This window comes from Callospermophilus lateralis, chromosome 7 (assembly GCF_048772815.1).
Source record: "Callospermophilus lateralis isolate mCalLat2 chromosome 7, mCalLat2.hap1, whole genome shotgun sequence".
NCBI classification, from domain to species: domain Eukaryota; kingdom Metazoa; phylum Chordata; class Mammalia; order Rodentia; family Sciuridae; genus Callospermophilus; species Callospermophilus lateralis.
Window position 1 is genome coordinate 29149549 of NC_135311.1, and position 25380 is coordinate 29174928.

At 37.6% G+C, this 25380-nt stretch overlaps 1 protein-coding gene across 2 annotated transcripts in view; it reads right to left on the minus strand.

Moving 5' to 3' along the window:
* Eeig2 (EEIG family member 2) overlaps positions 1-24863 on the minus strand; it is an 80873-nt gene extending 56010 nt beyond the window's left edge. For both annotated transcript variants that reach the window (XM_076863160.1, XM_076863158.1), the window contains exon 1: positions 24642-24863. In XM_076863160.1, the coding sequence (XP_076719275.1) occupies positions 24642-24778 (137 nt within the window). In that variant the 5' untranslated portion in view covers positions 24779-24863. The remainder of the gene's footprint in view (positions 1-24641) is intronic.
* Positions 24864-25380: the final 517 nt, after the last annotated feature.

Here is a 25380-nt window from a genome sequence, read left to right on the forward strand (position 1 = left end):
GGAAATTCTGTCATTTATAACAACATAGATGACAGTAGATTAAGTGAGAAGATTATGTTAAGTGAAATAAGCCAAGTAATGGGAGAAAAAAACCTATGCTCTCACATGTGGAATCTAAGAGTCAAACTCATAGAAGTAGAAAGTATTATGGTGTTTACCAAGTCTCATGTGTTTGGCAGGGAGGCGGGAGGCAGGAGGCAGCCGGGAGGGTAGATGGGGAAAAGGGGAGACTTTGGTAAACAGGCACGAGGTTAAGTTAAATAGGAGGAGGGCTATAATTAACAATAATGTGTATTTCAAAATAGCTAAGGCAGAATTTTAAAGCTTTCATCACAAAGAAATGACAAATACTGAGGTGATGCATATGCTAATTTATCTGAAATATCACATGGTATCCCATAAACATATGTGATTAGTTTATTAATTAAAAATAAAACTTTAAGAAGGAATATTTACAGGTTTTTATAGTTACACATAAAGCTTTACATAAACCACAAAATGTTATGATTTAAGACTTCACTCCAAAGCTTTTCTTATGTCCCTGCTTAACATATTTCTCTTGTTCTGGTAAACTCCTGAGGTCTTCTACATGTAGGTCTGTAATAGTTGCCTTGTAAAGAAAAGATACAAGAGCAAAGAATAAGAGTTTAATGAAATTTTGATATGTATTACAAAAGTATTCTGCTGTATATTTGAACAAAAAGACTTTGTTCTTATCAAAAGAGAAATACATAATTCTAGAGGAGTAAAATGTATGGGGGCTTTCTGTAACAGGAATATTAAGTAATGAAGTCAGAAAAGCCTGTATAGGCCACCAAGACATTCTTGGAGAGACAGATAAGGAGAAGAATGCAAAATGTTTACATTATTGAGATTAAGAATGAAAGAGCTAATGACACAGTTGGGGTGTGACAAAACAGCACAAAGAGTGCTGCAAAACTTTAGAGTGAAGGTCCGTTCTGGCTTTCTGGGTTATCCTTATGATAATGATATCACAAGGATACAAACTCCTGCAGCTGAAGTAAATTACCATCAAAGAAACAGCAACACTACTAGCTAGCTCTACTTTGAAGGAAGGTCTGGGGAGGAGCCTAGAAGGGCTCTATCTATACATCTGTGAAAGGATGAGATTCCAAGGAGGCTATATATAAAAGGCCTGTACTGAGCATTCATGCTGGGGTATTTCTTTAATGGCACAATTTTTTTCTTGAATTTTATTTTCAATATTTTTATTGGTGTATCATAGTTATACACATTGATGGGATTTTTTGTTTCATATTCATACATGCACACATTATAAGAATATAATTTGGCCAATATCACTCCTTAGCACTTTTCCCTCACTCCCCTTCTCCCACTCCCTGGTTCCTTTCCTCTTTTGATCTCCTACTGATTTTTAGGAGATCCACCCCAACTTTTGTTTTCCTTTTACTCTCTAGCCTCTACATATCAGAGAAAAACATAACAACCCTTGATCTTCTGAGTTTGGCTTATTTTGCTTAACATAATAGTCTCTAGTTCCATCCATTTTCTTGCAAATGACATAATTTTATTTTTATTTATGGTTCAATAAAGTTTCATCGTGTATGTACACCACATTTTTTAATCCATTCATCTGTCGATAGGCACTAAGGCTAGCTCCATAGATTGGTTATTGTGAATTGTGTTGCTATAAACATGGATATACATGTATCCTTATAGCATGATGACTTTAATTCTTTAGGATAAATACCAAGGAGTGGTATAGCTGGGTCATACGGTGGTTCCATTTAAGGAACCTCCATACTGATTTCCATAGTGGTTGTACTAATGTACAATCCCACCAACAGTGTAAAAGTGTCCCTTTCTCTCCACATCCTCTCCAGCATTTAATATTATTTGTATTCTTGATGACTGCCATTTGACTGTTGTGAGATTTGCATTTCCCTAATTGCTAATAATGTTGAACATTTTTTTCATGTATTTGTTGGCTATCTGTATTTCTTCTTTTAAGATGTGTCTTTTTAATTCATTAGTATGTTTATATTTATTAATTAGGTTATTTGATTTTTTTTAGTTCTTTATATATTCTAGATATTAATCCTCTCTCAAAACAGTAGCTAGCAAAGATTTTCTCCCATCCTCTAGGTTCTCTCTTTCCATTCCTAATTGTTGCCTTTGCTGTGCAGAAGCCTTTTAATTTGGTTCCATCCCATTTATTAACTCTTAGCATTATTTCCTGAGCTTTAGGGGTCTTATTGAGAAAGAGGTTGTCTATGCCTGTATGCTGGAGTGTTGACCCTATATTTTCTTCTAGGATTGCATTATTTCTGGTGTAATAGTGGCACAGTTTTACTGTGGAATCTCCTGCTGATAATGATCACAATTAGTACAAATAAGCTTCATATTTATGCATCACATTGCATCACTTGACCTGTCTGACACCACTTCTCATATCTAGGAAACCTCAGAGCGAACAAAGTAGGTGAGTTAGAGAAACTGCAAAAAAAATATTTAAAACAAAAAAATATTCTTCTTAATTATTTTGAATGCTAAACAGATGTTTCTTTTAAGGCAATATAATAAAGCAGAGAATTATATGGCAACTAGATTTTACATAAGTTAGACTAGCAAAAACAGTTTTCAAATTCATTTTGACTTGTCACCAGCTGATACTATTAGTTTTCTCAAATGAGGAAATGCTAAGTGCTAATATTGCAGTTATTACTGAGTTCCTGGTTGCTGAAGGAAGCCTGACACTTTATTAGTATAATGAATTTACAATTATCAACTTATTTAATTGCAAATACATATTATCTGTATTATTAGCTTGATGATTATTTTTCCATTAGTAGAAATTGTGTCATTTATAGTTATCATTTATAGTGGCTTATAAAAGATTCTTTATTAATTTAGCCTAAAGCAAAATTTTAGAACCAATTATCTTCTTTTGAAAACTCTATGAACAATCTTTTGTAATGACTTTGCTGGGGCTAATATATCTGAAGCTGTTCATATCTTGTACATGAAAATTGCAATGTTCACAGAACAGTTCAAGCAAGATAGTCATGTGCGCTTTCTAGAAGTCATTTATTAACAATAAGGAATGACCAAAATGCACAGATGAGACATAGAGGTGATATTTTAAAAATGTAAAACTGGGAACCTGAACAGGTCAAAAAAGATTAACAATAGAAGATAAAATGTTAATAATTTGTTTAGATATCAGCATTAGAGAATTCCCAGAAACTGCTATTAAAATATGGTTGCAGTCTGTGGACAAGGAAATATATAAAATTTTAACTAGAGAGAGGATGTTACTAAATGAGCTTATTCTAATGCTATGCTACTGATGACTCATATGAAACAAAAACAAACATGCAAAGTCTAAAATCAACATTATGTGTAGTTCCTCATTTCATAAGGCTAAAATAGTCTAAGCCACAATGCATGGAAATAGCAAATGATTAGGAGGAGTCTAAAAATTTCTTCTGAAACTATTTACCAAAGTTAAGACAAAAAAGAAAAAAATGTAAAATAGCAGATGGACTTCCAATCTTCAGTTTGTTTTTAATACTCGTATCCCTATTTTCTCTCTCTCTCTTTTTAGTCCTTTATTTATTTATTTATATGCGGTACTGAGATTCGAACCCAGTGCCTCACACATTCCAGGCAAGTGAGCTACCCCTGAGCCACAATCCCAACCCCCTATTTTCTCTTATGCTATACCTCTGCCTTAACAATGTTCCAGTCTCTATCTTTAAAAATAAATACATAAAATAAAATTGCTACTTGTTCTTGTTTCCCCCCTTTAACCTAATTCTATTTTTCTCCTTTTCTTCATCAACAAACCTCCCCAAAGTACAGTTACATTCCATGCTTCTGAACTTCACCGCCTGCTCACTTGCTTAATCCTGGAAACCTGGTTTTTGCTCCTAGGACTCAATGAAAGTTCTCCCTCAGAGCTCGCTAATAGCTTGTCAAATAAAGAGAGCAGCTCTAACACCACCCCATGTATCCACACTGCCAGAGCCATTTTATTTTCCATATTTTTATTGGTGTATCATGCCCCTCATTTTCCTGAAACTGGTCTTTTTCTACAAAAATTCCATCCTCTGGCCCTATTTGCTATCCCTCAACCACCTTCATACCTTCATATACCTTGCTTGCACCTTACATTCAGAGACCCAAAAGAAATATGTATAAAAGATAAAAGCAGTTAATTGGAAACAACAGGAATATCCAAAATGAACAATCCTTAATTTACACTCCAATCCTCAAAGAATATTATGCCTGTCGCTATTAAAATAACATATGCTAAAGTTCTTAACAACATGGAAAATGCTTATTTTATAATGTCAGATTTAAACAAAACAAGTTAAAATACATGTATGCAATTTAGTTTCAACTATGTAAAGAAATGAATCGGAGGAAACTAGAAAGCTACACTCCAAAATGTTAACAGTGATAACCGCTGATGGGTAATATTTTTCCTTCTTGGTAATTTTATGCATTTTCCAAATTTTCTATACTGATCTTGTTATAATTTTAGAATCGTAAAAAAGTGAGTTCAAGATCATATTGCGGGCTGGGGATGTGGCTCAAGAGGTAGCATGCTCGCCTGGCATGCATGCGGCCCGGGTTCGATCCTCAGCACCACATACCAACAAAGATGTTGTGTCCGCCAAAAACTAAAAAAATAATAAATAAATTCTATTTCTCTCTCTCTCTCTCTCCTTAAAAAAAAAAAAAGATCATATTGCTGGGCTGGGATTATGGCTCAATAGTAGAGTGCTTGCTAAGGCACTGGGTTTTGATCCTCAGCACAACACATAAATAAATAAATTAAATTGAGGTATTTTGTCCATCTACATCTAAAAAAAAATTAGTAGTCATTCTGTACCTCCCTCCCACCCCTCAGACTCAAGTGACAGCCATTTACCTACCATTTGTTTCTAATATTTTGCTTTTTCCAGATATTTCATATAAATGGAATCACACAATATGTGGTATTTTTGTGACTGGATTCTTAACATGATGTTTTCAAGTTTCACCTACAGTGCAGCATGTATCAGTACTTCATTTCTTTTTATTGCCAAATAATATTCCCTTTTACGGATACACCACATTTTATTCAGCTGACAGATCCTGGGGTCATTTAGATAGTTTTTGACTCTTATGAATAATGCCATATAAAATTCATGTGCAAGTTTCTATATGGACATTTTATTTTCATTTCTCTTGCATATATACTTATGGGACTTACTGAGTCATATGCTCTTTCCCCTTACTGGTTTAGTCTAGGTTCAAAGAAAGAATGGAACTGTTAATTCTGACTGAGAAATTAGAGAAGACTACTTAGAAAAAGTGGTATGTGAGCTAAGTTTTGAAATAAGAGTGATAGGATTCAACCAGAAAAGGGAAAATGAGATGACAGAAAGTCAGATATTTTGACTTAAATAACATTTTGACTTATGTTTGCAAATCATTATCCAAAGTACATGTATGAAGACACGAATTGGTGTGAATATATTTTATATACAACCAGAGATATGAAAAAATGTGCTCTATAAGGGTAATATGAATTGTAATGTATTCCGCTGTCATATAAAAAAATCAATTCAAAAAGGCATTTTAAAGAGTGGTCTATCAGTAGTAAATCTTCATCAGGACAGCATATGTTTTTACTTCTGAATGTTTTATTAGTACATTATAGTTACACATAATAGTGGGGCTCATTTCAACATAATTATACATCATGGAATAAAATTTGCTCCACTTCAGTCCCCAGTACTTCCCCTTTCCCTCTCCTTCTCCCTCCTCCAGTTTCCCTTCTTCTACTCTACTGGTCTTCCTTCTATTTATTTATAATTTTAAAAATTAGTTCTTTTTACAAACATAAAGGTCAAACTCACTGTGGTGTATTCACATGTACATAGCATAATTTGGTCAATTTCATTCCATTGTTCCTCTCCTTTCCCATTCCTCCTCCCTCCCCATCAATCCCCTTCCTTTGCTCCACTGATCTCCCTTCTATTTTCACAGGATTCCTCCCCCACTTTTCCCCCTTTCTTTGGTCAAGCATCCTTCTATGAGAGAAAACTTTCAACCCTTAACTTTCTGAATCAGGCTAATTTACTAAAAAAAATTATATATATATATTTACAAAATTTAATATTTAACTAGAACTGTACAGTTGGAGTATATTCACATTTGTGCAACCATCATCACCAACCATCTTCAGAACATTTCCATCTTGGCAAACTGAATCTTTTCACCCAATAAAGATAACTCCCAGTCCCTGGCAACCTCCACTCTACTCCTAGAGTACTTTTGGACTGTTTTTTCCAACTTAGTAAGAGAGGTCCATCACTGACTAATGGATGGTGTCTATATTTGCAGGCCTTGATGCACATACATGATTGAGTGTATTGTAACGACAGGTAACAGAAAATAGGGGAAAAAGAGAGGTGGAGACAAAAACTAAATGTATGGATCTTCTATCCACGGGCTTAAGCAGCCCTGCCACAGATCTGCCTGATTATTTCACATCAAGAAACTGACCTTCCACATGGTGCTGTGGCGTATGCCTGTAATCCCAGCAGCCTGGGAGGCTGAGGCAGGAGGATTGCTAGTTCAAATCCAGCCTCAGCAAAAGCAAGGGGCTAAGCAATTCAGTGAGACTCTGTCTCTAAATAAAATACAAACAAAGGCTGGGGATGGGACTTGGTGGTTGAGCGCACCTAGTCCCGAATACCAAAAAGAAAAGAAAACCACAAAAAAACAAAAAATCTAGAAATTGACCTTCCTATAATCCCAACTACTCAGGAAGTTGAGGCATGAAGATTGCAAGTTTGAGGCCAACCTGGACAACTTAGCAAGACCCTGTCTCAAAATAATGTTTTTTAAAAGGGCTGGGGATGCAGCTCAGAGGTAGAATGCTCCTAAGTTCCAGTCCCCGTACTGGGGAGTGATAAAAAATGAATTGATTTTTGAAGCCATTTCTACTTTGCGGATCCACTAGCAGTTTCACAGTTTCCCTGGCGTCACAGGAGGCCAGGCACATCACAGCATGGCTATTAGCTTCATGTCCTCAGTGCCCATCCATGGTGAGGATTCTGCTGAGGGTCCTGTAGGCACCTTCCATGTTCCCCTCCTGTACCATCACAGTCCTGGCATTGAACTTCACATGTTTTACCATGATCTTGGATTGAAATCTAAATTTTGTAGAACTCTGCACCCCCAGAACCCAACCAATCTGAAGCACATTTGCTTGCACTGATGCTTTCTGTCAAGAAAGCATTTCCTAGTGCAGCCTCTTGAAAAACAACCTGGCAATGCCTCAGAGTTAAACAGTTATACTATGATGAAGGAACTTTCCATAAGTGTCAAACAAAAATTAATCACTGTATAAGCCTAACCCTATAGTCTATAGTTTACTAAATCATATTAGTTAGTAGAGTGACTGACTGAACTCATCAAAAATTGAGTATTGAAAAAAAATTTTTTTGACATCCGTGTACTTTACTTGAATATAATAACATATAAATAATTAGCTTAGCCTTACAAAAATCTGGGGCTTGGTGAAAATATTTACTCATTTTTAAAAATAATGGTAGAATACACATAACACTCACCATCACCACCATTTTTAAGTGTACAGTTCAGTTCAGTGGGTTAATTACAGTCACACAGTTGTGTGCCCAATCTTCAGAACTCTTTATCTTACAAAACCAAAACTCCATTTCCATTAAGCAACTCCCCATTCCACTAGTCTTCATTACCTGGCAACCATGAATTTAACTTTTTGTCTCTATGAATCTGACTACTCTGGATAAGATTAAACTAATGTTAAGTAGAATTATACACTATTTGTCCTTAGTTCACATAGCATCGTATCCTTAAATTTCATAATGTTGTATCAGAATTCCCTTCCTTTTTAAGGATGAATACTACTCTACCATATGTGTGTATGCCAAATTTTGTTTATCCATTCAACCTTTGATGGACACTTAAAATGCTTACACCTTTTGGCTACTGCAAATAATGCTATGAGCATGGGTGTACAAACACCTGTTCGGTTTCTGTTATCAATTCTTTTGGGTACTTATATCCCAAAGTAGAATTGCTTATTAAGTTTTTTCAGAAACTGCCATATTGGCTGTACTATTTTATATTATCTCACCAACAACACAAGAGGGTTCCTATTTTTCCATACCCTAGTCAACACTTGTTATTATTATTATTATTTTTTAATAGTAGCCAATCCTAATGGGTGTGAGGTGGTTCCTAATTGTAGTTTTTTGATTTTCATTTCCCTAATGATAAGTGATGCTGTGCATCTTGTGCTTATTGGCCATATGTGCAACTTCTTTGGAGAAGTCCTTTGCCCATTTTTTAATCAAGTTTTATTGTTGTTGAGTTGAAGGAGCTCTTTATTTACTTTGGATTTTTAAAAAATATTTACTTTTTAGTTGTAGTTGGACACATACCTTTATTTTACTTATTTATTTTTATGTGGTGCAGGGCCTCGCATGTGCTAAGCAAGCACTCTACCACTGAGCCACAACCCCAGCCCATTACGTTGGGCATTTTAAAAAAATAATTTTAGTTGTAGTTGGACATAATAACTTTACTTTATTTATTTTTCCATGTGGTGCTGAAAATATAACCCAGTGCCTCACACATGCTAGGCAAGTGCCCTACCACTGAGCCACAACCCAGCCCAACACTGGATATTAAACCCTTATGGGATATGTGATTTGTTAAGTATTTTCTTCCCTCCTATAAGTTGCTATTTCACTATCGACTTAACATGTTTTAAATATAAATAAAACTCTTGGGTTTATTAGAAACTTTAATATCCTCATCACTCTTGAAGACCTTAAAATATTATACTTTTCTAGCTTGTACCTTTTCCCCACCCAGTTCTAGGCACAACGTTACTGCAGTCTTTTTTGAGCTTTGTGATAATTTTAGACTGAGACCCCTGGATAAGAAATCTAAACTTTTTCTCTGTTATGTAATGAGAAAGCCACATAAGATAATAAAAAGTCTTGGACCAGTAGGGAGAAATCCCAAAGTTTAGACCTGCTCTATCACTTATTACTGTGTAATCCTTGGGTAAGTCATTTAAATTTTTGACCTTAAGTTAAGTGTTTACAAAGCAGAATACTAATGATTGGTCTCCTATGGACCATTCACCTTTAAAAAGGGTGGACAACACTTTCACCATGTGGTCCAGCAGTCATGTTCTCTGGTATTTAATCCAGTGAATTGAAAACACATCCACGTAAAACCCTAACTATACATATTTATAGCATCTTTATTCATAACTGCCCAAACTTGGAAGCAATCAGAATGTTATGATGAAAACAAATGAATTGAATTCTAGATAATAGAATATTATTAAGCACTAAAAAAAAAAAAAGTTAGGAAGCCATGAAAAGACGTGGAGGAAGCTTAGATGCATATTACTAAGCGAAAGACACCAGTCTGAAAGGGCTCCATATTGCTCGATTCCAACTACATAATATTCTGAAAAAAAGCAAAATTATGGGGAAAGTAAAAAGATTAGTGGTTGGGGAGAGAGGGAAAATAGGAAACCTACAGAGGATTTTTAGGGCAGTGAAATTATTCAGTATTATACTACAATGGTGGATACATGTCATTACACATTTGTCAAAACTCATACAATACCTAACACCAAGATTGATCCTTAATGGAAACTATGCACTTTAGGGGACCCGGAGGTGTCAGTGTAGACTGCTGATTGTAACAAGTATACCCCTGTAACAAATGCAGGATTACTATGGTGGGGAAGGCTCTTTGCGTAGGAGCACAGGAGGTATATGGAAACTATGTACTTGTTTTTAAAATAAAATTGATTTTTTAAAAATGGGGAGAAGTAACATCATCAGAGAATTTAGTAAAGGAAATAGAGAACTGGGAGGTAAAAGTAGAGAATATGGTTCATGAAAACAAAATAGTCAAGTTTTAAGAAATAGGTACTGATAGAGTTCTGAGCAGAGCACACACATACAAATGAGAAAATATTGACTAGTTATATCAATTGGAGATGACTGATGATATTAGCAAAAACAATTTTTGAGTCAAATGGTACAACAGGACTCAGAGTAAGGGTTAAAAGGGAGAAAAGGAATGCTTAAGAGATAGGAAATGTAGTTTATTTTTTTCATAAAATTTGGATCAGAATTGCATAGCAAAACAAGGAGATGAAAATAAGATGTGAATTGGGTCAAAGATATAGGGATGGCAGGGAGTAGGAGGAACACTATTTTTCTGAAATGAGAGCTAATAGGCAGATGATGATGAAGATTAAATCCGTAGGTAGAGGGGTGAGAGGCGCCTTGTATCTCCGGGGCCTTTGATATAAACTATTTCATGTCCATATTGGACATCCTCAGGCCTCTCAGCTCTATCTATGCCTTTCATCCCTACAATCCACAGAACAAGATGAAAATGGTAGTCCTGGTCACCTACTCTCCTTCAGTTCCCAGTCTGCTCTGTCTTTTCTCACTCTGATTCATTCTCTTATTGCAAATTTCTTTCCCCTCATTCTGTCACACCACCTGAAACCCCTGTTCCAGGATTCAACAAACCCTCACGTTCTCAGTCTTTTCACTAACCCTCCACTTACTGCCTAATTGAAACCTGGCTACCTCAAGAGGATGCCACTGGAATTATGCCCCTGCTGGCAGGAGGTTTATTCTCCACCTCCATCTCCCACAGGTCCTGAGGCAGCACCAGCACTTTGCAGCACCCTGTCACTTGCAGGTTGTCACCCTTCTGTTTTCAAACTTAAGACTCAAAACCTCAAGGTACAACATGTCTGGTTATGTCATGCTCTTCTCCTAGTTGATACCACAGTTGAAGTATCTGTTTTGCAATCTCTCTCTCTCTTCACCCCAACTTCACCTTAATACTAGACAAATAACCTTACACCCTAGGCTCAGCGTTCTTTGCCCTACCCAAGCCTTCATGCCATTCAGCAACACCCATGCCCTTGACCTTGCCAACTCTACACTGCTTTACTGAAGGAATCTCAGGCTTTAATATCCCACTCTTGAATCCCTACCCCTCCTCCAGCTTAATCCAGCATCACAGCATTACTGCTTAAATATGCACCTTCTTTGACATCACTGAGGCCTCATCTTCCAAACATTCTATACTTTCCAGGTTTATCTTCCTGGTGATTTCCTTCCTTATGCAATCTGGATCCCATAATTGATTCCTTAAATTTCTTTCAACACTCTTAATCCCTTGCCTTCTTACCCTTCCATCTAGCTATAAACTTCTAAACCTGAATCAATCCTACCATCCATTTTCTCCTACTCCTAACCTATGAGCATTGCTGGAGAAAACTGTATAAATGTGCATTCTACTGTTACTAAATTTCATATTTTAAAATTTCAGTGGGGCCTTTTGGACTTTCCTTTATTCTGCTTCCTATTCCATCACTTGTAGAAGCTTTTCTGATATTTTATCATACTTTACCTTTCTTGATTGCTGAGAAAGCTAAGGTGGTCTTTCAAATGTGAATTCACCTCAATTTTAGCCCAAAGCCAACTTACCACTTTGCTTAAGTCACTCTTCTGTTTTTGGCTCCCTAGATACAGAATGCACTCAAATCTAGACTCCTTGAAATAACCACTTCCTCTCCCTATCTTTTTGTGGCAGCAAATACCAGTATCCTCACTGTGCCCTCAACACACCATGTTTCTCATGCTGCTGCAAATGCTGTTCCTTCTGCCACTCTATTTCCTCCTCCAGTTAGACTTAAATATCTTCTAAGACATGTCTCCTAACTCCCCTCAAAAAAAAAAAAAGGAGTTAAATACTTCTTACTTTCCTCATTTTCTTCTTCTTCTGCTGGGAGCCATCAGCCAAGTAGGTATGACAAATTCCTAGCCAGCTTACTCCCATGCTGTCTAGTGGAAGGACTTCTGAAAGGTGACCTTGCTCAAGGACCAGGGCAGGATCCGTGTTTAGGGTGTTCCCCCTTTAGAATAGGGCAGTTTAGCATAATAGGAGATTAGGGTGTTCCCCCTTTAGAATAGGGCAGTTTAGCATAATAGGAGATTAGGGTGTTCCCCCTTTAGAATAGGGCATATCCTGCTGCTGAGTTCCTCTTGAGTGCTTAGGGTCAGACAGTATATTTTGGGAGACAGAAGCCCATGCGGAGTGGATTTGGGCAGAGTGCGGAGGATTTGGGGCAGAGTAGTGGATTTGGGAGAGAGTGGATTTGGGCAGAGAACGTGGATTCCCCTAGAACGTGTTTGTAGACGGCCGGTGTGAGTTCGGGAATAAAGAATTGCTGTTTGAATCTACAAGCTGTGTGGAGACTCGTGATTTGTGCCCAGCCAGAGACTGCGGCATTCTTCTTCTTTTTTTTTTTTTGGAATTTGTATTACTGCAATTTTTACACAGCATCTTATTTATCCATAAAGGCAATTCAAAGAATAAATTTGGTGTGAAGAGACTGGTAGGAACAAGAACTATAACAACCGGGTGAGAAGTCAAAGTAGGATGGTGAGGAAAGTTCTTCATTCATTAAACAAATAACCAACATATTAACAACATATTTAGTATGTACACCAAGGGAGAGAAACAAGTGTGTAGGCTGTAGGTTGGGACAGGTATGGCAATCAAACTGATGAGACATTAAATTATATCTAGATCTTGAAGAAAGGTTGGAATGCGAATCAACTAAAAGAAGATTGAAGCAGAGGCAGGGAAAGGATAGGTTACCAAGGAAACAAACACACACATATTTGGCTAATATAAGCTGACTGGTCCTGGCTAAAAAAAGGAAGGTTTAGGAACCCAGGTATCAGGAGACAAAACTGAAAGCTCAATCACAGACTCTTGGAATTAGAAAAGACCTTAAGAATCACCTAAGTGACCCATCTTCGTAATGAAGAATGTCCTCCCTCGCGCGCTCTCTCTCTCTCTCTCTCTCTCTCTCTCTCTCTCCCTCTCTCCACCCCCCCTCTCTTTCTCTCAATTTTAAGATAGGGTCTTGCTATGTTGCTGAGAGTCTGAGTTGCTGAGGCTGGCCTCAAACTTGCAATCCTCCTGCCTCAGCCAAGGTGCTGGGATTACAGGCATGGTGCCTAGCTAAGAATGACATCCCGGGGCTGGGGTTGTGGCTCAAGTGGTAGTGCGCTCGCCTAGCACATATGAGGCACTGGGTTCAATCCTCAGCACCACATAAAAATAAAGGTATTGTGTCCACCTAAAACTAAAATAAATAAATATTAAAAAAAAAAAAGAATGACATCCCTGACAAATGGACAAGGCCATTCAGTTGGTAGTAGCACTGAGGTAGCCTATTCATTATTGTACTATTCTAAATGTTGAAAATTATTTGTTCTAATATTAGCTGAATAGAAACATGCCTCCTTTAATGTCTCCCTACCAGTCCTGGTTCTGACTTCTGATGTACCCAGCATAACTCTATGCCCTCTTTATGGGACAGTCTTTCAAATATCTTAGTTATGTGCGGCCTTGAACAAATTATTTTCTGAGGATCAACTTTCTCATCTCTAAAAGAAAGGTGTACAGAGGCTAATTGTCTCCTGATATCTGCTGTCCCCTCCATTTATTATAATTAGATTTTTTTTCTAGGTATATGGAACCCAGCAACAACTACATTTCTTATCCTTCCTGACAATAGAATGTGACATCTGCTTATGTTCTGGTCAATGGACTGTGAGTAGAAAGGACCTCCTCATCCCCTTTCCTCATTCCCAAAGGCTGGAGCTAGAATTCGGATGTAGGGTGAGCCAAGTTAATCCCTGTGGATGAGCACAATACCTTGAAAACAAGATAAAAAGAGTCCAGGCCCCTGACAACTAGACAAGGCAGAACTACCATGCCAGTTTGGACTTTATATAAGAGAGAAATAAACTTCTATTTTGTTTAAGCTACTTGTTACTTTTTAAAAATAAATGTGTTATGACACAAGAACATATTGTCCAAATTTGTTGGTCTCTCCAAATCTATGGTCACCTGAAATTTTGGTTCAGGACCTAAGCTTGCTTTTTAATTCTCAACTATTTTTTTAAATATTTATTTTTTAGTTGTAGATGGACACAATATCGTTATTTTATTTTATGTGGTGCTGAGGATCGAACCCAGGGCCTCACACGTGCTAGGCAAGAGCTCTACCACTGAGCCACAACCCCAGCCCTTAATACTCAAACTATAAGGAAGAAAAGAAGTACCGTACATTTGCATCATGGCATGGCACATGTAATTTAGGGAACACAACACTTCGAGTCACAGTGGGGAAAAAGAGAACAGGGTCTCCATCACCACTCCACTCAGAGAGCACAAGCCCCCAGTCAGCATGAAATGGGAGACACCAATTTCAATTTCTTCAGTTACTCTGGCCTTAGTTTCCTGGTAACTATTAAAACATGCACATCTTGCTACACAGGTATAATTTTAGAATTTAAAGATATGTATTGTCATGCAACATGATCCTTAAAAACAGAATCCAACAACTTCATGTAAATTTATGTATAATACTAACAGATATGCATATACTACTGCATTTATTGTTTTGGTTTTGTGGGTGTTTTCATTATTTTTAAGGGTAACTTTGACAATTCATGATTCCTGTGTGTTGTGTATGTGTGTGGGGGTGTACTGGGGATAAAACCAGGGCTTCATGATTACGAGGCAAGCATTCTACTACTGAGTTACAACCCAACAATTCATGATTTTTTTCTTGGCTCTATAACCTTTGACAATTACAACTCAACTATAAGGAAGTAAACAACAAAAAAATACTGCAGATGATATCACATCCTGAAAACTTCAGGTATACAAGTGGTTTTAGAGGTCATCTAAATCAAGAAGACTCTGTATCAGTCAGGATAGGGTCCGTTATGCTTCAGTTAATATGCAACCCCCAAAATCTGATGGTTCAAAAAACATCCAAGGGTTTGTTTCTGTTCATGCTAATGCCTAGTGTAGGTCACCTGAGGTTCTGCACCATACCATATTCATTTGGTGACCAGGTTGACCATACATGGACAGCTGTTTTTGGAAAAGGAAAAGAGACACAGCAAACTGCATCATCTCTCTTAAACCTTTTGCCTGGAAATGGCAGATAACCACTTTTGCTCACATCTCATTCATCAGAGAAAGTCATATAATAACTTCTGAGTTCCACAGGTATTTAATCTACTGCAGAGAGAGGGGAACACAATATTTAGCAGACTTGCAAAGATTCTGGGATGGGGCTGTAGCTCAGTGATAGAGCTTGCCTCACATGTGTGGGGCACTGGGTTCGATTCTTGATACCACATAAAAATAAATACATAAAAAGATATTGTGGGGCTGGGGATGTGGCTCAAGCGGTAGCACGCTTGCCTGGCATGCCTGCGGCCAGGGTTCGATCCTCAGCACCACATACAAATAAAGATGTTGTGTCTGCCAAAAACTAAAAAATGAATATTAAAAAATTCTCTCTCTCACTCTCTCTCTCTAAAAAAATAAAAAGATATTGTGTCCATTTACAACTAAAAAAGTATTAAAAAAAAACTTCCAAAGATTTTCTCTTCAACATTTCCCAAAAGAGTCATTCAGTCAGTGCTTAGGACGCCACTATCCTCTCAAAGAAACCCATTCAATGTCCAGTCAGTACAAAGCATTGGGAAGTGCTCCTTTAGGTTGATTACAAATATGCTCCCCTGGAGCTCCCACCTATTGGTCCTCATTTTGTGCTCTTGTGACAGTAAGGTCAGATATACTTATTTTACTTTTCTGTTTTTTTAGCTTTATTTTATTTTATTTATTTATACATGGTGCTGATGATGGAACCCAGGGCCTTTAATAGGATGCATGGTCTTTGCTCAATATTTTTCTTTTTTCTAAACCCCTATTCTGGTAATAAATTTCCTTAATATTAAAGAAATAAAAAATGTGTTATGACATATCTCCTAAACCAAGAAGAGTAGCGATGGTTTCTCACTTCTGTTAAAGGGGTTTTGTAAGAATTGAGTAAAATTAGGAATGTAAAATATACATGCATATATATACACATATAGTATATATATGTTATACATGCATATTTTATATACTATATAAGCATATATATATATTATATATATTCAATTCTCAGCATTTGAAGACCTTCATCTCTCCCCCACCCTCTTGTACTGAGTACTGAATTCAGGTGTATGTTATCACTGAGCCACATTCCAGCCCTTTTTAAAATTTTGGGTCCTCTCCAAGTTGCCCAAATTGGTTTTGAATTTGAGATTCTCTTGCCTTGTGTGCATGGCTTACTGATATAATGGCATAAAATGCCATTAGTGGCATAAAATGGTATTAGCAAAAGTTTTACAAGGCATGAATACCTAGTAATGAGACTGAGTTCTGCAGACTTAGAACTAGAAAGCCACAGCTTGAAAAATAGAGTATATGCATGAGAATTATGTTTCTTATCTTTTATATACAGTTATCTTGAGGCAAGTGTAAATGGTCCAGGTCTACTAAGCCATTTAGTGTATCACATATTGGAACCAGTTTCCTATAACTAACATTCAGGAAAAGTCATACTATATATATTTATGTATTTGTTTTCTAAAACATAAAGCTGAGAAAGCATACAACTCAAAACGTAAGCAGCATTAAAGTCTAGTGATTAAAAATGGACCCTGGAGCCTGCCTGCCTCCTGGTTCTGTACTTACTAGCTGACTAACTTTCAACATTTCTTTGTGTTTCTATTTCTTCAGGCATAAAATGACAGTAATAATAACAACAGTGGTAATAATAGCAATAGTGATGAGAAAATAATAGTGCTTCCTCATAAGATTATTTTGAGGATTAACATAAAGACTTAAAAATATATTAGGAAAGTGCTCAAATAAATGTTAGCTATTAGTAGATCACAGCAATTATAATAATGTGAATTGATGATTCCGTTTCCAGCGAGGATATAAAGAGTTCTTTTTACATCTTTATTTATATTAATATATAGTTGACACACAAAAATTGTGCACTCAATTATATATTTCATAATGTGTTATTACATAGTGTACAATGATGTTTGATATATGTGTACATTATGAAATGGTTCAATTAAGTTAATAATTTCACCAATCACTTGTTTTTTGTTGTCAGAACATTTATCAGCCACTCTCAGCAATTTATAAATGTACATTAACTCTAATAATTATGATATAAAATATATCTCTGGGACTTATTCATTCTAACAGAAATTAGAAATTCCCCATACTTTCCACCCCTATGCTCTGGAAAGGGTGGAAAGATGGTGGAAAGACCACCATTCTATTCTCTGCTTCCATAAGTTGGTCTTTTTCATGTTACACATGTGCAATGTCTATGCCTGGCTTACCTCATTTAGAATAATGTCCTCCAGGTTCATCCACCTTGTCACAAATGACAGGATTTATTTCTTTTTAAAGACTGAATATCATTCCATTGAATATACCACATTTTAAAAACCCATTCATCTGTTACAGACAGGTTGTTTCAGTGTCTTGGCTATTGTGAATAATGCTGCAGTGAACATGGGAGTGCAGACTTCGCTTCAGCATACTGATTTCATTGCCTTTGGATATACACCCAGAAGGGTGATTGCTGGAACCAGGGTGTAAACAATTATCTGCCATATGGTCAAACAACATTTTCTAATATTGGTTACTTTTGATATTTGATACTTATTAGTGTTTTCTTCATCATCAAAACTCAATTTAATGAAAAAGGGTAAACTGGCAGTATGTCAAAGGTTTTAAAAACATGCATGCATTACTAGATATTTCCATTTCTGAGTGTTCATCCTAAATCATCATGCACCAAATTAGGCTATATGGATGCTTATGGTGGTTTATTTATAAAAATATTAATTACAAAGGAAAAAAAGGGCTGGGGATATGGCCCAGAGGTAGAGGTCCAATACCCAGCATTTCAAAACAACAACAAAAACCTGACTGCTACAAAAAGGTTGGTACAATAAATCATGGAAATTAATAAAATAGAATGATATTCATCTATTTGAAACATTTTAGTTTTCATTAGCACATTATAATTATACATATTAGTGGAGTTCATTCTGATATAATCCATACATGACTGGAATGCAATTTGCTCCATTTCAGTCCCAGATACTCCCTCTTTGCCTCACCTCTTCCCTGTCTCTATTCCCTTTCTCTACTCTACTGTCATCTTCCTTCTATGTATTTATTGTTTTTTAAATTGGTGCTTTATAGGAGCACATAAAGGTGGAATTCATCATGGTACAATCATATATGTACAGATCATAAATTTGGTCAATTTCATTCTGCATCCTCCCTTTTACAGTCCCTTCTCCTTCCCCTTCAATCCTCCTCTTCTACTACATTGGTCTCCCTTCTATTTGCCTGGGGCCCCCGCCTTTTCCCCCTTATTTTACTCTAGCTTCAGCATATGAGAGAAAACATTTGCCCTTGATTTTCTGAGTCTCGTTTACTTCACAAATGCCATGATTTCATTCCTCTTTATGGCTGAGTAGAATTCCATTATATATATATTATATATATTCCATTATATATATATTTCTTGATCCTTTCATCTGTTGATGGTCACCTAGACTGGTTCTATTACTCCGCACTGTTATAAACATTGGTATGCATGGATCACTATAGTATACTAATTTTAAAGCACTTTAACATTGAATATTTAATGATATAGAAGTAAAAATGTATTAAGTACATTATGATCTCTTTTTTAAAAAGCTGATGATTGTGGAGGGGGTGTGCATATATGTCTATGTATAAATGTATATGTGGGGATTGATAGAGGTTCTTAGGTCATACACCAAAATATCAGTAATAGTGTTTATTTCTGGATTGTTCACTTATGGGCAATTTTTGTTCTTTTCTTTTTGCTTTTCTAAGTTTTCCACATGAGTCTATATTACTTTTGAAGTATGGAAAATTAGTAAAAAGAAATAAACAATGCAGTGAATTAAAATATTGAAAACAGGGAGGGGGCACGGGGTAGGAATGATGGTGAAATGAGTTAGACATCATTACCCTAAATACATGTACAAAGACACAAATGGTGTGAAAATACGTTGTGTACAATCAATGACTTGAAAAATTGTGCTCTATATGTGTAATATGAAATAAATTGCATTCTGCCATCATGTATAACAAATTACAATAAAAAATTTAGTTAAAATAATAAGCAAATATTTGTTATACAAGTTAAAAAAACAAATAAAATCTTGAAAACAAAGACAGTCTTTGACAAAAAAAAGAGAGAAATATTTTTAGCTTGTTTACAAAGTAAAAGATCCAATACACAGATGTGTTTAGTAGCTTCCTGGACACTCCCTGAATTCACATGTGTTTTTGCCACAAACTCATGTGAAACCTGAAAATTTACTTTAGCTATTAGTATCCCCACACACACAGATGAAGAAATGGGGGAAATTGGCCTAAAATATGTAGAAAAAATTTCTTCCTTTATTTAAGCAGAACAGAATTAAATCTATCCTGACAATCTTAATAAAACTTCAAAAGTGATTTAAATGTTTACAAAAGAAGAACTCTAAAAAGATTCAAATAATATAATATTTTGTCTAAGAGATCTTTGAAAATATTTTATTATGCAAGAATTTGGCTTCAGTTGAATAGATGAATATAATTGTACAATATATTTTCCAAATGTATAATAATTGTAGTTATGTAAAATCTAACCATTTTAATAACAATTATAGTTGGATACAGTGGCTCTCCCCTGTAATCCCAAGGACTGGGAGCGTGGCAGGTTACGGCAGAAGGATCCCAAGTTCAAAGTCAGATTCAGCATTTAGTGAGGCTCTAAGCAACTTAACAAGACCCCTCTCAAAATAAAACATAAAAATGGATGGCGATGAGGCTCAGTGGTTAATTGCCCCTGGGCTCAATTCCCAGTACCAAAATAATAACAATAACATCATTCATTACAAATAAATACCTTTAAGTCTTATTTCTTTTTAACCTCTTCACTGAACAAACATTCCCCGGAGAAACTGGATCCTTCTAAAATTAATTTTCACTAACAATCACTAAAAGGGCAAAACAGTATAAGGAAGACCTAAGTGAGAAATAAGCAGGCTTGTATGGCTCCCATAGACTAGAATTTAAGAAACACATATATCACAATAAATGTGACTTCAACTGCTTATCGGACTCACTGTCATCTCAAATGTATCATGTTATCAACTTAACTCTTCATATCTTTTACCATCATATACAATATTCCTCTTAAACAAAACAAAGAGTTGTCTGGACTCCCTTATTTCTCTCCTGGCATCAAGGGATCTGTCACAGCATTTTCATCTATCATTCACTCATATGAGAAACTTTGAGTTCAGGATCTCATTAGCTCCTGCCTGCGTTATTTTAACAGGCTCCTAATTTGTCTCCTCATCTCATCTATTATCACTTGAATTCAAAAGCATCAGCCTGCCAGCAAGCTCAAATATCACTTTAATCACATTACAACTCAGTTCAAGAATTCTAGCTTGAATTTTATCCTATGAGCCGTGGAAAGCAAACTCTTTATTTTTTTTTTTTAATTTTTTTTGAGAATTTTAATATTTATTTTTTAGTATTTGGTAGACACAACATCTTTGTCTGTATGTGGTGCTGAGGATCGAACCCGGGCCGCACGCATGCCAGGCGAGTGCGCTACCGCTTAAGCCACATCCCTAGCCCCAACAAACTCTTTATAATGGCATTCAAAGGCTTTTTCTAATCTTATCTTCTGCTTCTGTTCAACTTGAACTCTGTGGAATCAGGATGATCTAGAACCAATTCTATGAATGTCTTGCTCAAGCTGCCCTCTCACCTCACTTTCTTGTCAATGCAAATTCATCCTCCCAGCATGCTCAACTGAAATGCAAATACAGTTTCCAGTAACCAGTACAGCTGTAAATGAACTCTTTTCCTTTAGAATTTCAACAACCCTCACATACTATCTGACCCACAGGCAGGGCAGCAAGTCATACTGATTCCTACTGACAAATAATTATAATTATTTTTATTAACTTGAGGTAATTTTTTGTGGACCCTTTATTTGTTGTACTTCTCACAGCTCCTAACAGCTAGAAAACTGGTAAATGCACAATTAATATTTGGTGAACAATGAATTATCTGCATGTTTAGGTTTTATACAAAGCCAAGCGTGTGGTGTGTGTGTATGTGTGTGTGTGTGAGAGAGAATTTTCTATATATCTCCAAGACGTTTCTCTAACAAAACAAATATTATTTTACATTAGTTCATGTATGGGGGTTCCCAAGGCCATCCCTGGGTTTGGTGATTCCTTAGGAGAACTCACAGGACTTAGCATATAGTTGTATTATGGCTACGATTTATTACAGCAACAGGATACAAAGCAGACTCAGCCACAATTTCTTTAGCATCAAATTGTGACATGTGTTGTCTACTAGGAAAACTCATTAGAGACTCAATGCTGAAGGTTTTTATTAGGTTGGTTACTTTAGCACCCTTTACTTAATTTGGACCCAAATGCATGACTCTCAGAAGATGTTTATCACAGATCACACTTTGTGCAGTCTAGGCACACTGAGCAGCTTGTATCATTTAGATGAAGTTTTATATCATATAGTATCATAAAGGGTGAAGCTTATCACAGGACAGTTTTTCATTTACACTCAGGTTCCCAGACACTAGCCAAGGGCAACCTGGTAAACCTTTCTAAAAATAGCAGTCTTGAGTGTGCTTTATTATACCTTTTACATATTATTGATTTCACATTTTTATGGGAGAAATGTTACAGTGTTTAAATGTTTCTGATTTAAAAGGGTCCCACAAACACAGTTTTAGAAATTAAAGCCTAGCATTTAATTATAGTTGCATTCCTAGACTGGCATCCACTATGTAAGAGTTATGCAATTTTAAAATAATTTACTTACCACTGGTATTTCAGGATTTCTTTTTTCTCTTGTAAAATGAGGAATATTTCTTAAATCAACATTTTTGTACTTGTTAAGAAAAAGGAATTAAGTATAACATCTAAAGCAAACAGACCTTCTTGAACAAGTTCTTCATCTCCTCTTTAAATGCCAACCGGACGCCAAAGCACTGTTAGGTGTCTTAGGCACATCACCTTACTAAATTCTCAAAATCGCCTCAAGTGTCAGCGACTGTTTCAATTTTACAGATTTTTAACTTTGAGAGCCTAAGTAACCACAACCAGGTCTACCACGGTGGAACTGGGATTAGGCTTAAACCTACCTCATTCCAAACTCTTGTTCTTAGCTTTACGCTAATTCTCTCTACCTAACTTCAAAGGCACATACTTCTTATTTTGAATCATTTCTCTCAAACTCTGTTTTTTTTTTTTGTTTGTTTGTTTGTTTGGCTGTACCAAGCACTATTCTTTTTTTCCATAAATACAAATTTGTAATGATAAGAACTGAGGAGAAGGGATGGGGCTGTAGCTTAGTGGCAGAGCACTTGCCTAGCCTGTGTGAGGCACTGGGTTCGATCCTTAGCACCACATAAAAATAAACAAAGGCATTCTGTCCATCTACAACTACAAAAATAAAAAAAAAAATAAAAAAAGAATTGAGAATGGGGTGATGAATCAAGAATCAGAGTTTTCTCATTCTCTGCTCAGCCTAAAAGGTTAAAAAAAAAAAAAAAAGGAAAAAAAATCAAGCAATATGCTTACCTGTGTTTACCTTGATTAAAGCCAGATTTTAGTTGGAAGATGATACCCACTGCACCTTAAATCCATTAGGAAGCTGCCTATTTAGAAACTCTTCAGCACAGAACACACTTTCCCCCTTTATCTGGCATCACCCTGTTTGAAGTTACACCTGTATCAGAATCTCCGAATTACACATATCATCTGTGGGGACTTTGAGTCATTTATTCACAAAATGTGGATCCCTAGGCTTGCTGTGAGAGTTAAATAGTATAGTATATTTCAGGAGGATCGCAAGTTCAAAGCCAGACTCAGCAATGGTGAGGCGCTAAGCAACGCAGCCAGACAATGTCTATAAATACAAAATAGGGCTGGGGATGTTGCTCAGTGGTTGAGTACTCCTGAGTTCAATCCCCGGTATGAAAAAAAAAATTATATTCAAAAGGCCTAGTGGACATGTTTTCTGCAATGACTAAATAACTGACTTTAAGAAGGTTGTCGGCAAGTGTCCTGACCACCAGGTGTCACCATTGGGCCAAGAGTACTCACCTAACTGCTCCAGGTAGGGGAGTAGAATCCAGCAGCAGAACAAGACTGTCACTTTCACCTACAGTACATTCAGAATTGATATAGGCTTTTTGGTACCTTGGGAGCTGGTATTTTATATATATATATATATATATATATATATATATATATATATATATATTTATTTGCATCATTCATTGTTCTCTTACAGGTGTGCTAAAAATTATTGTACTATAATTAATTAGCTGAATAACCTCAGATTTGTTACTACAATTTAATTTTTAAAATTATCCTCAGTGGACTATTTATTAATTTTGAGAATCAATAGAGCTTTATACATCCTTTGGTTTAGCCAACTAGACATTATCGGGCTCCCATAGACTTCAATATTGCCACAGTGGACAATTTCCTGGCTCCAATTCCACAATCCATTGACATTATTTCCTTCACAATTTTAATGGGATGACAGATAAAAAAGAAAGTACAATATTTTTAGTGTAAAAATAAAGTCTATGACCACTGTATGTGGGTTAAACAAAGATTGTTAACCCTTCTCCTTGACCTCAGAACTCAAAAATTCAGTTATTAACTTTTTGATTTCTATTTTCTTGAAAAGAAAAAAAACACCCTAGGGCAAATCTGTCAATCTGTGAATAACCCTGAAATTACTCAAGGAACACTGCCACACCTGGCTGCATTCTGGAAGCTACTAATGTCTCTCCCAGAGAGTGCATGGGGCACACAAGGAGAGGCTCATTTCAAAATGAGCTCAGAATTTGGGCTTCCCTCCTGGTTCTAAGTCCCCCACATTGAGACTCACAGTGGTCACTTCAAGACAGGTAATTCGATGAGCATTAGCTCAGAACTGGAGGTGCAATCTATAGTCTCATGGACTGTTGCCTCATCTGCTAGGAACACTTGTCTTACGTTAAGGCCGACCTGGCCTACCTCAGCCTCAATCTGGGCGCGCAAAACGCCTTCCAGCCCACCAGAAAGAAGAGTGACACCAAGCACAGGCTGTTCAGAGCGGGTGAACAGCTGGGGTCATTTTTGTATTTAACAACAGCTCCAATTGCACTTTGTATTTTACAAATATGGAAATGTCTTAAGGGAAACAAGAAGCATCCTCTCTCTCTCCCTTTGGCCTTCGCTCCCATTCCTAGAGAATTGGGAGGAAAGAGCTGACACCAGGAACCATTTGGAGCCAGGAACGCAGAAGCCAAGGCCAACCTAGATAAACCCATTTGCGAAGCACTTTGTGCTGATCGATACATTCCTGACTGATTTCAGAACGGTCCCTGGAGGACAGCGAGCTCAGGAGGCTGGCTGCCTGGCTGGAACGAAGGGGCCAAGGGAAGGGATGCTGTCCATGAACCAGCCAAGGCTGCGCAGGCGGGGCGCGGGGCTCGGGAGGCGTGGAGGGCGCCTTACCTGGAGGACTCCGCGGTGAAGCTGCCGCCGTCCAGCAGCCGCATCTTGCAGAAGAGGACCCCATTGACGAAGGGTACCGAGGAGAGCTCCTCGAGCTCGAAGTCCACCTTAAACTTAAACTTCTTCTTCTTCATCATTGTGAGAGCCAGGCGCCGGCGAGCGGGCTGCGCGGGCGGGCGCCGCCGCCTTAACTCCGCTGAGCCCCGGATCCGCCCAGATCCATGGCCGGGGCCGCGAGCTGCGAGCGGGGGCGCGGCCGGGGGGCGCCGCGGGCCGACCGGGGCCGGGACCGCCGCCGCCGCCGCCTCTCGCGGCAGCCCGGGCCGGAGCGCGGCGGCTGCGGCACGGACCCCGGCCGCCTTCGGCAAGCGGTTGTGCTGCAGCTCGCCCGGGGAAAGAGCGCCCTTTGGTGCGCACCTCGCCGCCGTCGCCACCCTTCTGAGAGCTGCGAGAGGCGAAGCTCAAGAGTACGGTCGCTGTCTCCGCCTCAGCGACTCGGGCCCGGGGCGCCCCCAGCGGCCGCGATCTGCAGCGCACCTCCGGGCGGAAGCGGGAGGCACGGGGAGGGCGGGGAGATTCGCGGCGGGCGGGCGCCTCGCGGGGGAAACTAATCCGCGACGGCAGTTAGCGGGTCACGCCTCTCCGGGGTTAAAAAAAGACGAACGCAGCCAAAAAAGCTTCCTTCTACAGCTTCCTCGGCGCCTTTGCTTTCAGTTTTTTGCACCGCCTCTTTTCTCCC